The following is a 19,710-nucleotide window of genomic DNA, read 5'->3' as shown; positions in this document are numbered from 1 at the left end:
CCCATCACTGCCTGCTGTCCTCTGTATACCCATCCATTACTGCCTCCTGTCCTCTGTATGCCCACCCATCACTGCCTCCTGTCCTCTGTATACTCACCCATCACTGCCCCCTGTCCTCTGTATACCTGTCCACTGCCTGCTGTCCCCTCCTTGAGAACAGAGAGCCGACTCCCCTATTAGAAAGGAGCAGCAGGTCGTACATGATCACCGCCATGCCAACTGCAAGTTGGGAAACCCCTTTAAGGCATGTTTTCCATCGTCATTGTCATCATGCATCTTGCAGTCAAATCAAGAAGTGAGATCACGGTGGATGAGAGGCTGCCGTCTAATATGATTCCTGATGGAGATTTCCGCTCCAGTATCCTGATAAGTGGTGAGTAGAGCAGCAATCGTTCTATCATTGATGGTGTTATGTAGTTCACAACTATTGTGACACCCACTCCGTGCACCTTTTTGGTTGTCACTTCTCAGGCCCGATGTACATTGAGGTGGAAGTGACCATGAACGTCACATAATGTTATATCCTCCCGCCTCGGTTTTCTCCTAAAACTTTTTGCTACGCCTTGTGTTTTATTTCCTACCACAGTGGACTCCCCCATGAACACCATAAACGTCACCCTGAGTAGTGACGGGGTTAGTAGACTCATCCGTGTTCCATTTGGTTGTGCTGAGCAAACTATGATTTCCACCGCTCCGGGGGTCTATGCACTGCGCTACCTGGATCAAACAAATAAGTGGACGCTGCTGCCACCTGACCGCAAGGACGTGGGGCTGGAGAACATGGCAAATGGTAAGTGTTGCATTATATACATACATACTGTACGAAATCAAACGTTTCAAACCCCGTTCAACCATCTGTGGCCATCACAACTTCTTCTACTGGAGAACGTTTTTTCCCCATAATATTCCCCAACCAACTTATAACTTTTTGGCGAATTCTGCACTTCCGAACCCCATTACAAACTTTGTCAAGAGGACGGACACTGAAGAATCAAACCATAGGAGATCCTGTCATTCTTACCAGTCAGATTGGTGGTGGGATCATCCGAGAGATGTGTTTTTACTGTATTGTTTGTTCTCCATGTTGGTGGACCCTAAGGAGAACATAAAGCTCCATGGTATCTACTACAAACTCTATAAATGGTGTCTCCATGGCACAAATAGACTGTTGTTCTGCCCCCAGGATACGCCCGGATATTGCAGTACAGGAAGACAGATGGATCCTATGGCGCATGGCTGAAAACACCCAGCAGTACTTGGTAAGTTGGAAACATCTTCACTCAATTATAGTTTATTTGCCAAGAGTTCTCTATATTTCTCTTTTATTAGGATGCAGGCTTTGCTTACATCCAACCATTGCAGCTTTGAGTTTCTTAAAGGGACAAAATGAGGTGACATCAGGTCTTATATGACATCTGTAATCCAGTTTGTGAGCATTGATGGGAGTATCGGACTGGCCCACCAAAGGACTGGAGAGCCCCCAGCTTTAGAACCTGCACTAACACTGACGGACATGTCGTTTCTTACTGGTTCTTCATTGGTGGCCCCCAAGATCATTTTCTCTGGTGGGCCCCAGATACCCCAGTCCGACAATGGTGTGGAATTTGGTGAGATGGATTCTGGCCATTTTGGCCCGATACTACTTGTCCTATACATCAGTGGTTATCCATATACCAGGGTTTGGATATCCTTCTGGAATAGCCCAGACTTTTGCTAACACCTGCATAAGATGTGTAGTGGATGTCCGGTAGTCTACATAAACAACGATTGTTACGTTCTAGGTTGACGGCTTTTGTGGTTAAAGTCATGTCCCTCTGTCGTAAATATATTGATGTGGACGTGGAAGAAATTCGCAAATCTGCCCTATACCTCACCACTAAACAGAGTAACACGGGAGCTTTCCTGGAGACCAATACAGTCATCCACCAAGATATGATGGTAACCAGGACCTGGACGCTTGACCTACACTCTGTCTTCTATTGCTTCTTCCTCTTCACATAACATTTCCAGCCATTGTACTAATACCTGTATGAGGATATATTTCCTGCATCATGGCACTGGATCAATCTACATAGTCTTTATTAAAAGAGCTTACTATTGCAATGGTTTCTGCACAGGGTGGTATTGCGAGGAAGACGGCAGATGTGTCCCTTACTGCCTACGTGTTGGTGGCTCTCCATCATGCCAAGGATGCCATGCCTGAGGATGACACCAAAGTGGTATGCTAGGTTTCATCACCTTATGTCTCCATCTTCCTCATGTATGTATGAACAACATAGTATCTTTCTATCACTTACAGAGAAGCAGTATTGCCAAAGCCATAGACTACCTCCGCTCTACACTGCAGAATGTCAAAGAGCCGTACCCCTTGGCTGTCACTGCCTATGCTCTTAATCTTGCTTCTAGCGACTCCATGCTGAAGGACATGGCATACAACAAACTCCTGTTTACTGCACAGGATGATCGCAGTAAGTAGCTCACTCACTGTGCCAGCAACACTCACAGTGTGTTTTTATATATATATATATATATATATATATATATATATATATATATATATACTGTATATACATATAATTTTTTTTTTTTTTTTAACAAACTGTTAATTGGATATGGATAAAGCTGCTCATTGTTGTTCAGTGTGCTGGGATTTTCTGTTGTGATAGAGGTAGATATAGCTGCACACAAACATGCTCCACACCACACATTGTACATATGTGGTGTCCCACCACAGGTGTTTCTTGTCTTTACACCCCTCGCAAAAGTCTGTACTTCAAAGTAAAAGTGGTAATGAAGTAGTACCTAAGTTTTGCCACTAGATGTCGCTAGTATGTATATTGTGTACCTAACTATTGCACAGCTGAAAGTAACTAAAGGGTTATTGTTTCTAGGACCTGTGCACCAATGGGAGCTCTTTTTTTCTTCTTCCTATCTCTATCCTCTTTCTCTTGCACTCTCTTCTCACCCACTCACAGCACACGTTACAGATGCTGTGGAAGTAAGTCACATGGGGGAGAGGAAGTGTGGCCACACCTTAGTGAGTCTTACTCTGGCTTTGGTAGAGGAAGGACGTAAGCCAGAACAGTCCCTGCAGTAGCAAATTAGGGCCCTGGCTTATGCCAGATCCCCTGTGGAATGATTTGGGTTGGTCTCTGTGGAGGACAGATGCACATGGGACACCTTAACACTCTTTTCTTGAAAGCTGCACTTTTATACACTATGTAGTGCTGAACGCACACTTAGAGAGGACAAGTCAGGGATCACCCCAGCCCAAGCCGAGAACCAGTCTAAAAGTGCAGGACAGTATCCTAAAGAAAGAGGAACTGATCTGGATAGAGCAAAGTTGCTAGAAGCCTACATACTCTATTTCGCAGTGCGGGTGTAATCAGAGAACTCTGACCACTCTGCTCAACCCAGGTAACAAGGTCTGGGGCTTGTGTCACCCTCTAGGACGGGTCGTCAAACACTGGTGGGCAATAGGTAGTGCAAACAAAGAGTCAAAACATAGGCACAAGTATTCTCTCTACTCTCAAGTATTCTACTTATTCTCCTTTTAAAGTTCCAGCACAGCACAGTACTACATTGGGTTGGGACTCTCTCAACACCTCTCCTCCTCTCTACTTCTCTGAACCTCTTCTACCTCTCAGCACGCAACTCAGTCAGCACGGCTGTACTACTTTACAAGCTCTCAGCACAGGTCATGTCACTAAAGATTAAAGTATATTATCAAGTCAAGATCCTATTGTATATTACTGTATTAAGCCTTCCTGCAGTAAAGACGAGTTTATTTATTTTAACTGGACTCAGTGGTTATTCACCAAGCACCTACACAGCCATTGCATCTTCCTTGGGTCATCTCCCCTTTCTGTGGGTGGTGGTACCAATAGACCGGGTTGATCACAACTCCACTCTAGACCACCGTGATAAGCACCCAAGGGACCCCCTCACATCCCGGCAGGTCACCGACCACAGGGGAAAGGGTATAGCCAGCCTATCTAAAATAAAAGCAGGTGTGCCACCATACTGGTGTGCCCAACCAGCACTGGCGTCACGACAACCTAAAATGTCAGCTATATTCCGACTAACCACCAGAGAGGTGGTGTCACACCTCACCATCTGGCAAGTGACCGGTTGTGCCTCCCAGTGGGGCGACACCACACATACACCCTACACACATGCTGCATGCACACACACATACACTGCACACATATGCACACACACTGCACATACATCCCCCACACACATTGCACACATACGCACAAGCTGCACACACACAAGGATACACCCTGTACACACACACACTGCACAGACACACAGAATGTAAACACAAACATACTGTACACACAACACAAAAACATAAACACACACATGCACACATTGGTATCCTATACACTTACCCACCCCAGTTCCATTGGTCACTGTAACAGGGCTGAGTTCCCATGGCAGTCCCAGCAACAGTACACAAGCATAGTAAAAAAAATATGCAGGATTGTAAAGCTGCCCGAAAAGTCTCCTCCAACCTTTGGGGCGATACAGTGAAATGTTAATAATTGATTTTGAAAAAATTTTTTCATCATAGTTAAGAACACTATTCACTTTGGACCTGTGGGGACCGCACTTGCTGTGGAAACCACATCGTATGCATTACTTACTGCGCTGCTCCAAGAAGATCTGCCCAGCGCCAAAAAGATGTACGTCTGGTTATCAGAGCAAGGGAACTATGGCGGAGGATTCAAATCTACGCAGGTTAGACTATGGTCATACATAGTCGTACAGAAGTTGGTTTGGTAGTGACAGGGTGGAGAAGGTTGGCATGGAGCATAAGTGTCACACATGAGCCAGTATAGTTCCCTGCTGGGCAGAGCGGGCCTTACATTACAGCAGATCCTTCTACTCTTGCTCCCCATATTACACCCATATAATACTGTGTATAAAGCCCATATTCAGGAGTCCCATCGAAAAGCCAAAGGGGAGAGCGACTACATTCAATACCCCCTCATACAGCTGCGTTGATGAAAAATTGTTATGGCTCTTGGAAATCGGTGATGTAAAGCAAAAACCTGCAGCATCGGGAGAGATTTACGTATACAGTTTCTTCTTTCTTCCTCAGGACACGGTGATGGCGCTGGAAGCTCTCTCTGAATATTGGATCAAGACTGACACAAGTGATGAGGATGAATTACTGGTGGAAGTCAACTCTCTGGAGAGATCCCTGAGGCAGCATATACGACTGCGGAGCGGGGAGAGCTCTCAGGAGGAGCTGGTGAGGGACGAGGATGGATGGTTTATGAGTGGGGGAAGAAGGATGAGAGTGAAAGTTTTTCAGACCAAGATTTTTCTACGTCACTACGCCAAAAAATAAGTTTTGCCAAATCAAAAGTTTTTATCGGTCAGGGTCAGAGTGTTCAGACGAGCAGGGAGACACATGATAATGTGCACCTCTCTCCCCACTGATCCGGATGGCCCCATACACTTACATTATGTGGCTATCAGTCACGTGACAAAGGGCCGGGAAAGTACGTTCCGAGTGTGGACTTGTTCTCCTGACTGGTCATGGTCTGGACACTCCGACCCCGACTGATAAAAACATTTGATATGACAGATCAAAATGTTTTGTTGGCAACAGTGCCCATTTAAGGGCCACATTAGATGGCCCAACATTTCCCTGTAATCGAGCGCCGATCCGCTAGATCAGCGCTCGCTTACTGAGCCTATACACAGCTTGATAATCGTGCAGCAAGGGCTGTATGTATATATATATATATATATATATATCGTTATGAAAGTCCGTGCAGCCCTTGCTTTTTATATAAATAATAATAATTTATACTTTATACCTATTCTCCCTCGGTGTCCTGTTGCTCTTTACCTGTGTTCCCTGCTCACCGCTGATGCTTCTGGCCCGGTCTCTGAAGTGACCGACTGCTCAGCCAATCACTGGCCGAGATGGGACATCGCCGTAACCAGTGATTGGCTGAGCAGCCTCCCACTAAATAAATGGGTCCAGAAATGTAAGCAGGGAGCGTGGAACACGGAACACGGGTAAAAGGCATCAGGACACCAGGGGACTATAGGGAATTATAAACTTTATTATTTTTACACTGTCGTCCGCCGTCGTCCATGCACCCCTACACATAGCGATGCAAGGCCGGTGGCTGATGATTTCTAAACATGTTTAAAAGACAACAATCAGGAGATGATCGGCCCTTCAGCTGATCATTGTCTTTATTTCATGGAGCGATAATCTGCTGAATCGGCCTGATTGGGCAGATTATCGCTCAGTGTCAAAATCGCCCTATGGCAATAGAGCAAAATACGCCAAATCTGTGTCCGTGTGCCAACTCAGAAACCTACGGCAGCTACTAGTTGGTATAGATTTTCACTACAATGTACATAGGGTACAATTTCTATAGGGAAGGAACAATGTTTTTCTAATCTTATACAACCCACTAAACAGCTTGTCCAGGAAATATTATAAAGTGGAAAAACAACTATTACAAACCTACCTACCCCGCCAGCTTTTTCTTTTTCATGGAACAATGAGGCGCCATACATCAACTCGACTGCTGCAGCCAATCACTGGTCTCAGCATGTACAGCAGGAGAGCTGCGAGGCCAGTGATTGGCTGCAGTGGTCACATGGACGTCTACTTGACTGCTGCAGCCTATCACTGGTGTCAGCATGTACAGCAGGAGAGCTGCGAGGCCAGTGATTGGCTGCAGAGGTCACATGGATGGACAGAACATCTCTAATAGTTGTTGTTTGTTTTTTTTTTATTAGCTTATTTTGTTAAGTTCCAGCCTACATCGGGCCTATAATACAACAGGGTCCCGAAGGGTCCGGCACTAACACAAGTAACATATGACACAGTCTTTATTCTCTGTTTTGTAGAGATCAATGGGAACTAAGTTCAGAGTGAGAATGACTGGACAAGGAACCGGAGTCTTAAAGGTGAGTATGGAAAACCTGTTATATAGCGAGTATTCCAAGGCATAGGCGGCATGTAGAGCAGGAATGGAAGACGCACTTTAGGCTCAGGGAGCTCCCAAGCTGAGGTCCCTCCTTAGCTAATAGGGTACATGGACAGGGTCTGTATCAGCTAGTATTATTATCTCATTTTATCGATCCTTTCTATCTGAAAATACATTTCTTTGGTTGGATCATGTGGTCTTATAGTGACCCCCCTGGAAATTAAATGTGTTTCTGTGCTCTGAATGGGATCACCACCAGCAATTAGAATCTCCTGTATGATAAACTTGCATTGACTGTTCCCTGAGGACTATTACATAGCCCTCCCAGTAAGTAGAGATGGTACAGGCTCAAATTTTCCAGAAATGAAGATCATCCGGCCGGTACTGCAGTACTGGCCGGGATGATCGTCAGCAACACCGACCATTCTGTGACCCGTCCGGGTCACAGAATGGCCAGTGTTATACGCAGTGTGAACCCGGCCATAAAGTGTATGGATGCAGCGGAGCTGGCATGAAACAGAGAACACTGCAGCTAGTGGTAGTGAATGTGCATTATATGGACAAAAATGTAGGGGTTGGCCACTTTGTAGTAATATAGTTCAGTGTACAGTATTAGTAAGTGTAATCACTGTATATACTGACAACGGCTCCCTGTATACTTCATAGAGCTAAAATCAGACTCCCCTCCTCCAGGCTGCCCTGCTCTGTTTTGTTTCCTTCCATAAGATGGCCGACATGAAGGAGCATGTGACCATGCCCCACCCCCTGTGTCTTCCATAGACATATAAAGGCTCAGTGGTGGACACTGGGGGCATGGTCACATGCTCCTTAATGTCAGCCATTTTATGCACAAAAACACCAAAGAGCAGGGCAGCACAGCCTGATTTTAGCTTTATGGGGTACACAGGAAGCTGCTGTCAGTTTATACAGTGAGTACACAGGAAGCTGCTGTCAGTATATACAGGGAGTACAGGGAGCTGCTGTCAGTATATACAGTGAGTACACAGGGAGCTGCTGTCAGTTTATACAGTGAGTACACAGGAAGCTGCTGTCAGTATATGCAGTGAGTACACAGGGAGCTGCTGTCAGTATATACAGTAAGTACACATGGAGCTGCTGTCAGTATATACAGTGAGTACACAGGGAGCTGCTGTCAGTATATACAGTGAGTACACAGGGAGCTGCTGTCAGTATATACAGTGAGTACACAGGAAGCTGCTGTCAGTTTATACAGTGAGTACACAGGGAGCTGCTGTCAGTATATACAGTGAGTACACAGGGAGCTGCTGTCAGTATATACAGTGAGTACACAGGGAGCTGCTGTCAGTATATACAGTGAGTACACAGGGAGCTGCTGTCAGTATATACAGTGAGTACACAGGGAGCTGCTGTCAGTATATACAGGGAGTACAGGGAGCTGCTGTCAGTATATACAGTGAGTACACAGGGAGCTGCTGTCAGTATATACAGTGAGTACACAGGGAGCTGCTGTCAGTATATACAGTGAGTACACAGGGAGCTGCTGTCAGTTTATACAGTGAGTACACAGGAAGCTGCTGTCAGTATATGCAGTGAGTACACAGGGAGCTGCTGTCAGTATATACAGTAAGTACACATGGAGCTGCTGTCAGTATATACAGTGAGTACACAGGGAGCTGCTGTCAGTATATACAGTGAGTACACAGGGAGCTGCTGTCAGTATATACAGTGAGTACACAGGAAGCTGCTGTCAGTTTATACAGTGAGTACACAGGGAGCTGCTGTCAGTATATACAGTGAGTACACAGGGAGCTGCTGTCAGTATATACAGTGAGTACACAGGGAGCTGCTGTCAGTATATACAGTGAGTACACAGGGAGCTGCTGTCAGTATATACAGTGAGTACACAGGGAGCTGCTGTCAGTATATACAGGGAGTACAGGGAGCTGCTGTCAGTATATACAGTGAGTATACAGGGAGCTGCTGTCAGTATATACAGTGAGTACACAGGAAGCTGCTGTCAGTTTATACAGTGAGTACACAGGGAGCTGCTGTCAGTATATACAGTAAGTACACATGGAGCTGCTGTCAGTATATACAGTGAGTACACAGGGAGCTGCTGTCAGTATATACAGTGAGTACACAGGGAGCTGCTGTCAGTATATACAGTGAGTACACAGGAAGATGCTGTCAGTATATACAGTGAGTACACAGGGAGCTGCTGTCAGTATATGCAGTGAGTACACAGGGAGCTGCTGTCAGTATATACAGTAAGTACACATGGAGCTGCTGTCAGTATATACAGTGAGTACACAGGGAGCTGCTGTCAGTATATACAGTGAGTACACAGGGAGCTGCTGTCAGTATATACAGTGAGTACACAGGAAGCTGCTGTCAGTTTATACAGTGAGTACACAGGGAGCTGCTGTCAGTATATACAGTGAGTACACAGGGAGCTGCTGTCAGTATATACAGTGAGTACACAGGGAGCTGCTGTCAGTATATACAGTGAGTACACAGGGAGCTGCTGTCAGTATATACAGTGAGTACACAGGGAGCTGCTGTCAGTATATACAGGGAGTACAGGGAGCTGCTGTCAGTATATACAGTGAGTACACAGGGAGCTGCTGTCAGTATATACAGTGAGTACACAGGGAGCTGCTGTCAGTATATACAGTGAGTACACAGGGAGCTGCTGTCAGTTTATACAGTGAGTACACAGGAAGCTGCTGTCAGTATATGCAGTGAGTACACAGGGAGCTGCTGTCAGTATATACAGTAAGTACACATGGAGCTGCTGTCAGTATATACAGTGAGTACACAGGGAGCTGCTGTCAGTATATACAGTGAGTACACAGGGAGCTGCTGTCAGTATATACAGTGAGTACACAGGAAGCTGCTGTCAGTTTATACAGTGAGTACACAGGGAGCTGCTGTCAGTATATACAGTGAGTACACAGGGAGCTGCTGTCAGTATATACAGTGAGTACACAGGGAGCTGCTGTCAGTATATACAGTGAGTACACAGGGAGCTGCTGTCAGTATATACAGTGAGTACACAGGGAGCTGCTGTCAGTATATACAGGGAGTACAGGGAGCTGCTGTCAGTATATACAGTGAGTATACAGGGAGCTGCTGTCAGTATATACAGTGAGTACACAGGAAGCTGCTGTCAGTTTATACAGTGAGTACACAGGGAGCTGCTGTCAGTATATACAGTAAGTACACATGGAGCTGCTGTCAGTATATACAGTGAGTACACAGGGAGCTGCTGTCAGTATATACAGTGAGTACACAGGGAGCTGCTGTCAGTATATACAGTGAGTACACAGGAAGCTGCTGTCAGTATATACAGTGAGTACACAGGGAGCTGCTGTCAGTATATACAGTGAGTACACAGGGAGCTGCTGTCAGTATATACAGTGAGTACACAGGGAGCTGCTGTCAGTATATACAGTGAGTACACAGGGAGCTGCTATCAGTATATACAGTGAGTACACAGGGAGCTGCTGTCAGTATATACAGGGAGTACAGGGAGCTGCTGTCAGTATATACAGTGAGTACACAGGGAGCTGCTGTCAGTATATACAGTGAGTACACAGGAAGCTGCTGTCAGTTTATACAGTGAGTACACAGGGAGCTGCTGTCAGTATATACAGTGAGTACACAGGGTGCTGCTGTTAGTATATACAGGGAGTACAGGGAGCTGCTGTCAGTATATACAGTGAATACACAGGAAGCTGCTGTTAGTATATACAGTGAGTACACAGGAGGCTGCTGTCAGTATACAGTGAGTACACAGGGAGCTGCTGTCAGTATATACAGTGAGTACACAGGAAGCTGCTGTTAGTATATACAGTGAGTACACAGGGATCTGCTGTCAGTATATACAGTGAGTACACAGGATGCTGCTGTTAGTATATACAGTGAGTACACAGGAGGCTGCTGTTAGTATATACAGTGAGTACACAGGAAGCTGCTGTTAGTATATACAGTGAGTACACTTACTAATACTTGTACGTTGAACTATTTTACTATAAAGTGACCAGCCCCTTTAAACACATGGGACGCCTCCTCGCATAGGTTGTAGGTTGTACTATCCAATATCTCACATTAATGTTTCATTCTAATCTGCTGACAGGTCCTGAAGATGTATAACATTATCCAAGTGGAGAACACCACCTGCTCACAGCTGGATCTTACCATAAAAGTGCACGGTAACATTAATGCAGGTGAGTTCTTCATGTGATTTCTATTACCTATGGGTGACAGTATTTTTACCTAGTACCGGACTCTTTTGGCTTGCTGGATGTGGGACTTTTCATAGGCATAAAGATATTATTGTTATTTAGTTATTTCTATGGTGCAGTGGGCCGATCATCAGTAATGGTATAAATGATAAGAAACAGCGCCACCCTTGTCTACAGGTTGTGTATGGTACTGCAACTCAGCTCCATTTCCTTAAATACAAGTAGGATGCAATACCATACACAGCCCCTTAGCATGAATGGCGCTATAAAGCACTTAAGATTACCCTGTCTCATGCAGAAGATGAAGCCAAAGATTATGAAGATTATGACTATGGCGATGAGGCCATGGCTGATGAGCCCCGGAGGAACATCGAGTGGCATGACCTGAGGAGCAGAGCTCGGAGAGAGGCCTCCCAGCCCAAAGCAAAGGACGAGAAAGTCCTGTATGAAGTGTGTCTGGGGTAAGAGCGGCCACTGGTCTCCTGCTGCCATATACAGTGTCTATACTGCAGGTATATAGTCACATGACTCTGTACAGTATGGATCCATACTGTACCCCTATATGCCTCGAGATTGGAGAATATTTTTAAAAAAACATGAATATGACATCTTACATTACATTCTTATTTCCCATAATTCCTCTCATGGAAAATGCAGCCCGATCTGTGGTCACCATGTTATAGAGCTGGAGGAGCTGAGCGGATTGATATATAGTTTTGTGGGAAAAGATTCAGCAGAACTTGCAATTTATTCATTTATATCTCTGCTCCTTCTGAGCTTAGGAGTCCAGTGGGCGGTCCTTCTCTGTGATTGACAGCATTTCCTGTATGATGATAGAAGTTTTCCTGTTGCTTTACTGCTGTTAGAGCACCAGATGTTGCAAAGCTACAATTCCCATCATGCCTGGACAGCCAAATCCAAAGCTGTATGTAGATGTTGATACTATAGTTGGAGGGCAGTAGTAGTGTTGGGGGGGAGGGGGTGCAGCTCTTTGTGTGTCCTTCTTCCTGGAAGCATCAGCTCCATTTGCCCTCCCTGGTCTCTCTGCTTCCCACAGCACATGTCTGCACGTCTCTTCTGGGTCCTGTCTCCCTCCAGATTGCTGCATATATCAGGGACAGCTCCCTCCGCTGGCCGGGAAGTAATCCAGCAGCATTACCCGCCCACTGGACTTGTAACAGAATGAACAGAGGTATAAATGAATAAATTCCAAGTTCTACTGATTCGATTTACCCACAAAACTATATAACATCCTCCTCCTCTAAACCACGATCCTTGGAAATTGAAGTGCATTTTCAATACGTCAAGTTTCCTTTGAAGGGGTACTCCACTTAAGAAAAAAATAACCCTGTTCAACCCCCACTCTTAATCCAAGCTAGTGTGTAATAGGTTTCTGTTACATGAATTGGGCAGTTTGTCTGCAGCACACCCTGACTCACACCCTGAAGCTGCAGAAAATCCTCACTTTCTGGTCCACTTTGTCTCCACTCCTCTGTGCTCCCCCTCCCCTCTGAGACCAAAGTCACATGATCTCTGTCTCTGATGTTGCCAGGCAAGCTGTAACACCTCATCGGTAATCCTGCCCACCACTGACATCACACCAATCAGTGAGAACCTGGCCAAGGGGTGGGGAAACAACAGAATAGTGACAGCCTCCTGAGCAGTATAGGGGCATGGAAACACTGTTGTTTCATACCTTACTCTTTCTAATCTAGATAGATAAATATTTTGTTTTCAGTGAAAAGCTGAAGCAGATTGATCCAGTAATGGGCAGATATTACTAGATGAGGCAGATGCTTGGAAATTGGCTCTGAGGAACAATGCTTGCTGGGAAATGTAGTTTCCTGGTCGGCGCCATCTTGGACATAGACCAGCTTTTAGAAAAACTTTTAACCCAGGGATGGCGGCAGCAAGAAAGACAGGAGAGAGCTCAAAATACTCAGGGGCACTTGGTGAGTAAGACAAGCTAGGTTTGGGAGCATTTCATTTTTTAGCTCTTGGGTGGAACACCCCCTTTAAGTCCACATTCGCAATGATATGGAAATTTGGGTGACATCTGTAGTGATGATCATATTAGTTGTCATTCAGCTTAATATTTTATCATAATATTTTGAACTTGGAAAAGGCCTCCATAACCCTTACAACCAAATTTTATTTGCAGGCGGAAATCCCAGCCTGCTACATCCGGCATGGCGATTGTAGATATCACTATGCTCAGTGGATTCCAGCCCAGCACCCAAGATCTGGACAAGGTGACTACATAGATAGCATATAGGCCACCAATGATGGTCAGCACAATAAAGGGGCTGCAGAGGTCCCGAAGGTCGGACCCCTACAGAACTAGCCTTAATGGCCTATTGTAATATGTTATAGTCCTGGATTATCAAAATGTCAGCTTTATTTATTAGTCATGTCTCATACATGATTATTGTATATTGTGTCACTGTTACTATCTGGGAATTCTTCATTCTTGTTCTGTTTCTTACAGCTGAAGGGCGATCTTGAGGATTACATCAGTCACTATGAGATCCAGGGCGGAAGACTCATCATGTACTTCAATAAGGTCTGAAGGACAAACATGGCTTCTCTCTAGATACATGATCAGCTATATCCATGCTTTTAAAAGGATCAGTAATCTTTGTTAGGGTACGTGCACACTACGGAATCCCGAAACCTGTTCATTCTCTGGACAGGCGTTGGAATCCGCCCATGCATAGAGTGGAGTCTATGGCAGAGGCGAAAATGCGCACAGCCATCAGAGTCCGTGAGCGGGTGCGAGCTGCGGAATCCGCGACGGGTTTTCCGTCAGGATTCCGTATTGTGCACGTACCCTGAAAAGGGGAAAATCGTGTTTTCATTTATCCATGTCCTTCCAATATCTTCCACCATGTTCTCCCATCATATATCCCGACAAATGTTTCCTTTACTTTAATGTCTCTTCTTGTTGTAGGTCTCTCAAAACAGAGAGTGTGTGACCTTCGAGGCTGTCCAAACAGTGAAGATCTCCCCACTGCAGCCAGCATCTGCCATTTTGTATGACTTCTATGAGCCAGGTATGGTACATAAATAGCTGAGTCACTTATCTTATACTGGCCCTGTATTATACTCCAGAGCTGCGCTCACTATTCTGCTGGTGGAGTCACTGTGTACATACATTACATTACTGATCCTGAGTTACATCCTGTATTATACCCCAGAGCTGCACTCACTATTCTGCTGGTGGGGTCACTGTGTACATACATTACATTACTGATCCTGAGTTACATCCTGTATTATACCCCAGAGCTGCAGTCACTATTCTGCTGGTGAAATGTGTTAGAGAGTGTGTAGAAGGCTAAACCTTCCTTCCTTAAAGCGTAACTGTCATGTTTTTTTTTTATTGCAGAAATCAGTAGTATAAGCGATTTTAAGAAACTCTGTAATAGGTTTCATCAGCCAAAAAAAACCTCCTTCTGTACTCAAGAAGCAATCTCCCAGCCTCCCCCCCTGACTTCTTATCTGTGCATTATCAGGCAAACACGTCTTCATTACAGAGAAGCCAGTGAAGACGGGCTCTGCTCTCTCCATTGTAAGCCTATGAAGGGGGGAGGGGCTGAGGGAGATGAGGGAGCAGGAAGAGGTGACATGAAGGTCAGCTGTTTGTAGACTCTCTGGGCACCTAAAACGCCGGATTCTGGGGTCAGAAAGGTCAGTGCTTATCTATGAACTTACTGAGAGAAGATTGCAGGGTGTTGTGCTGTGCAGAAATCCTCCATGCTCAGTCACTCCTAACAGCCCCTCCCTTCTCCATAGCCACATAATGGAGACAGAAATCCTGCTTCATCTGAAGTGAGGTGGGAGGCTGGGAGATTGCTTTTTCAGTCCAGAAGGAAACTCTTTTAGTACATAAAACTTATTACAGAGTTTCTTAAAATCGCTTGAACTGTTGATATTTAATGTTTTCAGAAAAATGGCCCTAAAATGACAGTTACGCTTTAACTGCAGCTGTGCACAAGGGGAGTGAGACACCTAGTGGCTGGAGTAGGGCACAGCAGCTACATAACCTAGCTGTGACACCTAAGTGAACTAGTTTTAGCTGGGTGTGTGTAGGCAAAGAAAACCACCCATAGTGGGACACTACATTTGTGCTATGAAACCTTCAGAATTTGGAATACAGCTCTGAAGTATAACAGAAACAACAAAAAAAAATGATGTATCCAAGTGAGTGAACTTTTTATATCTACAGTATATCAAAGTGAGCTTATAAGTGGCACTGCCTTTAACCATCAGAGTATGGCCAGCTCTGTTGCTGTCTACCTCCATGTTTCCTATCTGACTGTCATAAAGGTTCATTGTGTACTACATTGTCTTCCCACAGAGATTCAATGCAGAGTGTTCTATGGAGGTCCAGATAAACCCAGCCTGGTAAGCACGCTGTGCACCGGAGATGTGTGCCAGTGTGCAGAAGGTAAGTGCACAGCCCGGTGCAGCACTTTATATTACAATGGCGGCATTAGTACATTTACCTCAATTGTACTGAACTGCAATACCACACTCAAACTGAGGACAGAAGGGGCGCTGTTTTTGGAACAAATCAGCTGTGATTTTCTAGTTTCTAGTTCTTTCTAAATAGTCTTTATTAGAAATTTCCTACTATTTAGCTGCTGCTCAGAGAAAGATCATTCTGCCCCAGTCTGTACAGTAAAGCAGTAAAGGTTTGAAAGGCCCCGGAAAATGGATGTTCTGGTGATCAGATGTAACCCTGATGGAAACGTTGACAGTTCTTTCTTATTACTACACAGGTTCTTGTCCCGGAAGGCAGCGTTCTCTGGAACCGAAAGGAACCAAACGTCGAGACTTTGCCTGTTATACCCCAAGAGTGGTGTATGGTAAGATGAGTGATGGGGCAGAGGGGGGAATATGAGGAAGACCCTGGAAATAGTCTGGAACATTTACATTGAATATGTATTGTATTGAATTATAGCGACTGTTACTCACATACCCCTGACCCCTTCGAAACCAGTCACTTCTCAGGCATCAATGGCAAAACATGGGCACCACATGCATGGGCAATTCCTATGAGGGCATCATCCAGTGGTCCCCCCTCCTCCGATCCTGTAGATAGGGGATACATCATTAAAGAGACTCTGTCAGGAGGTTTATGGTGCCCTGATGGAGAAGCTGAACAGGATGATGTATCACTTACACTGTTCTGTGCAGCTGATCCAGAGATATCCTCCTGAATAACATAGACAATAAGTAGTCCTCTCCATTATGTGCATGTGCTCAGTAGTCCTGGATATTCATGAGAAGCAGAAAACTTCGCCCACTAGCCGCTGATTGGCAGTTATCTATTCATGCTGTGTATAGGGAGTAACCTGTCAGCCAGCAGCTGGAGGGCGGGGCATGGGGTGTGTCAAGAATCCTATTCTCCTGCATATTAGGAGAACGGCTGAACAGAATGATGGAAGTAATAAACGATCTGTTCAGCATTTCTGTCACTAGTTTATACTGCCCTCAGTTAAGGCAGAATAAACCTAGTGACAGATTCCCTTTAAACCTTAAAGGGAAACTGTCAGCAGGTTAGACAAATTCAACCTGCTGATGGCCCCCAAATGCGCACAGGGCACAGAGGATGAAGTTATGACTCTTACCTTCTTCCTCGGTGCCGTTCCCGTACAATTAGCAGTGTATTCCTTGGTGTGGAGAATAACCCCAGAGCACCGATCCAGTCCATCCACTCCATTGATTATTATTAGAAGGAGTGGGCCATCTAGGCGTGATGGGGGTGGGGCAGTGCTCATAATGGTGCTCCAAGATTCAAATACTAACTGCACAGGAATGTCGCTGCGGAGACATACCTTCACCCTTGGCCGTCTGTGGTCACTATGGGGCTATCAGCAGGTTAGATTAGTCTACCCTGCTGCTAGTTCCCCTTTAAAGGGGTTGTCTTAAGAAAACCCAATACGTGCATTGGTCAGGGCACGCTGGAAGCTGTATGCGTACGCCAAGGCTATATATGTTATTAATAAACTCCATCATTTATTGCCATCTTCCTTCCGAAATACCAGGATATCGTGTGAATGTGGTGAACACAAGGGAGGAAGACGCCTTTATCGTCTACACGGTTCATATTGAAGAGGTTCTGCAGAGACGTAAGTGGGCGCTATGGCCGGGCATATGGGGGGGGGGGGGTCATGTGGGCAACATAGTCCAACAATCTATGAAGAAGTGGTCACTGTGCCACCAGGTTTCCAGCCATTCTAGTATACTTTATGGGGGAGATTTATCAAACATGCTGTAAAGTGAAACTGGCTCAGTTGCCCCTAGCAACCAATCAGATTCCACCTTTCATTTTCCAAAGAGTCTGTGAGGAATGAAAGGTGGAATCTGATTGGTTGCTAGGGGCAACTGAGCCAGTTTCACTTTACACCATGTTTGATAAATCTCCCCCTATGCTTTTACTTCTCACATCTTCTGCTTGCCGTCAATGAATGAAGACACGGCCACAGCCATAGACTCTCCTCTTACTGATCCTTCCCTTCCATTTCCATCCTTCAGATTCAGATGAGAAGATCAGTAAAGGAGACACCAGATACTTCTATCAACGTTCATCCTGCAAAATGCGACTAACGAACAACAAGGAGTATCTGATCATGGGTCAAGACGGGCAAACTAAGGATGAGAAAGAACGGTAGGTGGTGTCCTACTCTGATGGCGGTATATTAAAGGGGTACTCCGGTGATTTTATTTTATTTATTTTTTCAAACCAACCAGCGTTGAAAATTTATATAGATTTGTAATTAATTCTGTTTAAAGATCTCAAGTCTTCCAGTACTTACCATCTGCTGTATGTCCTGCAGGAAGTGGCGTATTCTCTCCAGTCTGACAAAGTGCTCTCTGCTGCCACCATTGTCCATGTCAGGAACTGTCCAGAGCAGGAGAGGTTTTCTATGAGGATTTCCTACTACTCAGAGACAGAGGTGGCAGCAGAGAGCACTGTGTCAGACTGGAAAGAATACACCACTTCCTGCAGGACATACAGCAGCTGATAAGTACTGGAAGACTTGAGATTGTTAAATAAAAGTAAATTACAAATCTATATAACTTTCTAATACCATTACATTTGAAAGATGAACATTTTTGCTGGAGTTTAACTTATTGTTTTACAGTGTTCTACCTAAGGGTGTACGTACTGTAAAAGAAATCCCATGTGGTTGCTGTGGGGCCCCTAGAGAACAGGAGCCTATGCCAGGTTGGCTTCTTACTTATAGGTGGGGAGCCTGCAATGAAAATGTGGTGGATCTACCAGGACCTTCCACTAGTAAGAAGTGTGGAGGCCTCCAGCAGTAACTTAAAGGGGTTATCCAGCGAAAATCTTTCTCTTTCATATCAACTGGTGTCAGAAAGTTATATAGATTTGTAATTTACTTCTATTTAAAAATCTCCAGTCTTCCCATACTTATCAGCTGCTGTATGTCCTGCAGGAAGTAGTGTATTCTTTCCAGTCTGACACAGTGCTCTCTGCTGCCACCTCTGTCCATGTCAGGAACTGTCCAGAGCAAGAGAGGTTTCCTATGGGGATTGGCTGCTTTTTAAATAGAAGTAAATTATACAAATCTATATAACTTTCTGGAACCAGTTGATATGAAGGAAAAAGATTTTTACCGGAGTACCCCTTTAAAGAAGCTTATTTATATTATAATATATATATTCTTCTCGTCCTTTCATGTACATATTGGATTCATCATCTTTTTTATCACTTTCTTCTTCAGTATGAGATACTTATTAGAAAGCAGCTCGTGGGTGGAGGAGCTGGCTGGACCGCAGGTGTGTAAGGCTACCCGCTACCGCAACGCATGCAAAGAGATCAACAACTTTATGGAAGATTACCGGACAAACGGCTGTATGGTGTAACCATATGGCAGCATGGTGTAACTACATGGTGGTATAGTGTAACCATATGGTAGCATGGTGTAACTACATGGTGGTACAGTGTAACCACGTGCTGTATGGTGCGACCATGTAGTAGCATGGTGTGACCACATGGTGGTGTGACCAATATACATTGTCTCATTACGCTATCAGTATTGCTGTAGATGTTCTTTTATGTTTTATTTTACAATACTTTAATTTCCTCAATAAACTTACAATCAAGTAAATCTCTTGCGTGGTCAATTAAAATACAAGGTTCTCCGGGATTTCTACATGTTCTGGGTCCAAATTAAAAAAATTTCATAGATAAAAGTAAAATCCATATCCATATAGTTAGCAGATCTCTTGACAAGCTCTGTTTTCTACAGTGTCTGTGTCCTTAAAGGGGTAGTTTAGAATAAAAAAAAATTCTTTCAAATAATTAACTAGTGCCAGAGATTTGTAATTTACTTCTATGAATATCAATCCTTTCAGTACTTATCAGCTGCTGTATGTCCTGCAGAAAGTGGTGTATTCTTCCCAGTCTGACACAGTGCTCTCTGCTGCCACATCTGTCCATGTCAGCTGCTGCTAAGTACTGGAAGACTTGAGTTTTT

General features: G+C 44.7%; 1 protein-coding gene across 1 annotated transcript in view; it reads left to right on the top strand.

Moving 5' to 3' along the window:
* LOC138766646 (complement C4-B-like) overlaps positions 1–19,341 on the top strand; it is a 54,837-nt gene extending 35,496 nt beyond the window's left edge. Inside the window, exons 23-41 of the mRNA XM_069944243.1 lie at positions 284–373; positions 587–790; positions 1,184–1,259; positions 1,782–1,938; positions 2,118–2,219; positions 2,300–2,468; positions 4,580–4,746; positions 5,111–5,263; positions 6,892–6,951; positions 11,092–11,182; positions 11,499–11,661; positions 13,362–13,452; positions 13,689–13,763; positions 14,151–14,253; positions 15,558–15,647; positions 15,982–16,068; positions 17,251–17,334; positions 17,741–17,873; positions 18,955–19,341. Coding sequence (XP_069800344.1) covers positions 284–373; positions 587–790; positions 1,184–1,259; positions 1,782–1,938; positions 2,118–2,219; positions 2,300–2,468; positions 4,580–4,746; positions 5,111–5,263; positions 6,892–6,951; positions 11,092–11,182; positions 11,499–11,661; positions 13,362–13,452; positions 13,689–13,763; positions 14,151–14,253; positions 15,558–15,647; positions 15,982–16,068; positions 17,251–17,334; positions 17,741–17,873; positions 18,955–19,096 — 2,237 coding nt within the window. The 3' untranslated portion in view covers positions 19,097–19,341. The remainder of the gene's footprint in view (positions 1–283; positions 374–586; positions 791–1,183; positions 1,260–1,781; positions 1,939–2,117; positions 2,220–2,299; positions 2,469–4,579; positions 4,747–5,110; positions 5,264–6,891; positions 6,952–11,091; positions 11,183–11,498; positions 11,662–13,361; positions 13,453–13,688; positions 13,764–14,150; positions 14,254–15,557; positions 15,648–15,981; positions 16,069–17,250; positions 17,335–17,740; positions 17,874–18,954) is intronic.
* Positions 19,342–19,710: the final 369 nt, after the last annotated feature.

Source organism: Dendropsophus ebraccatus, chromosome 10, assembly GCF_027789765.1.
Source record: "Dendropsophus ebraccatus isolate aDenEbr1 chromosome 10, aDenEbr1.pat, whole genome shotgun sequence".
NCBI classification, from domain to species: Eukaryota; Metazoa; Chordata; class Amphibia; order Anura; family Hylidae; genus Dendropsophus; species Dendropsophus ebraccatus.
The sequence above is the reverse complement of the archived record's forward strand: the minus strand, read 5'-3'. Positions and strand labels throughout refer to the sequence as shown.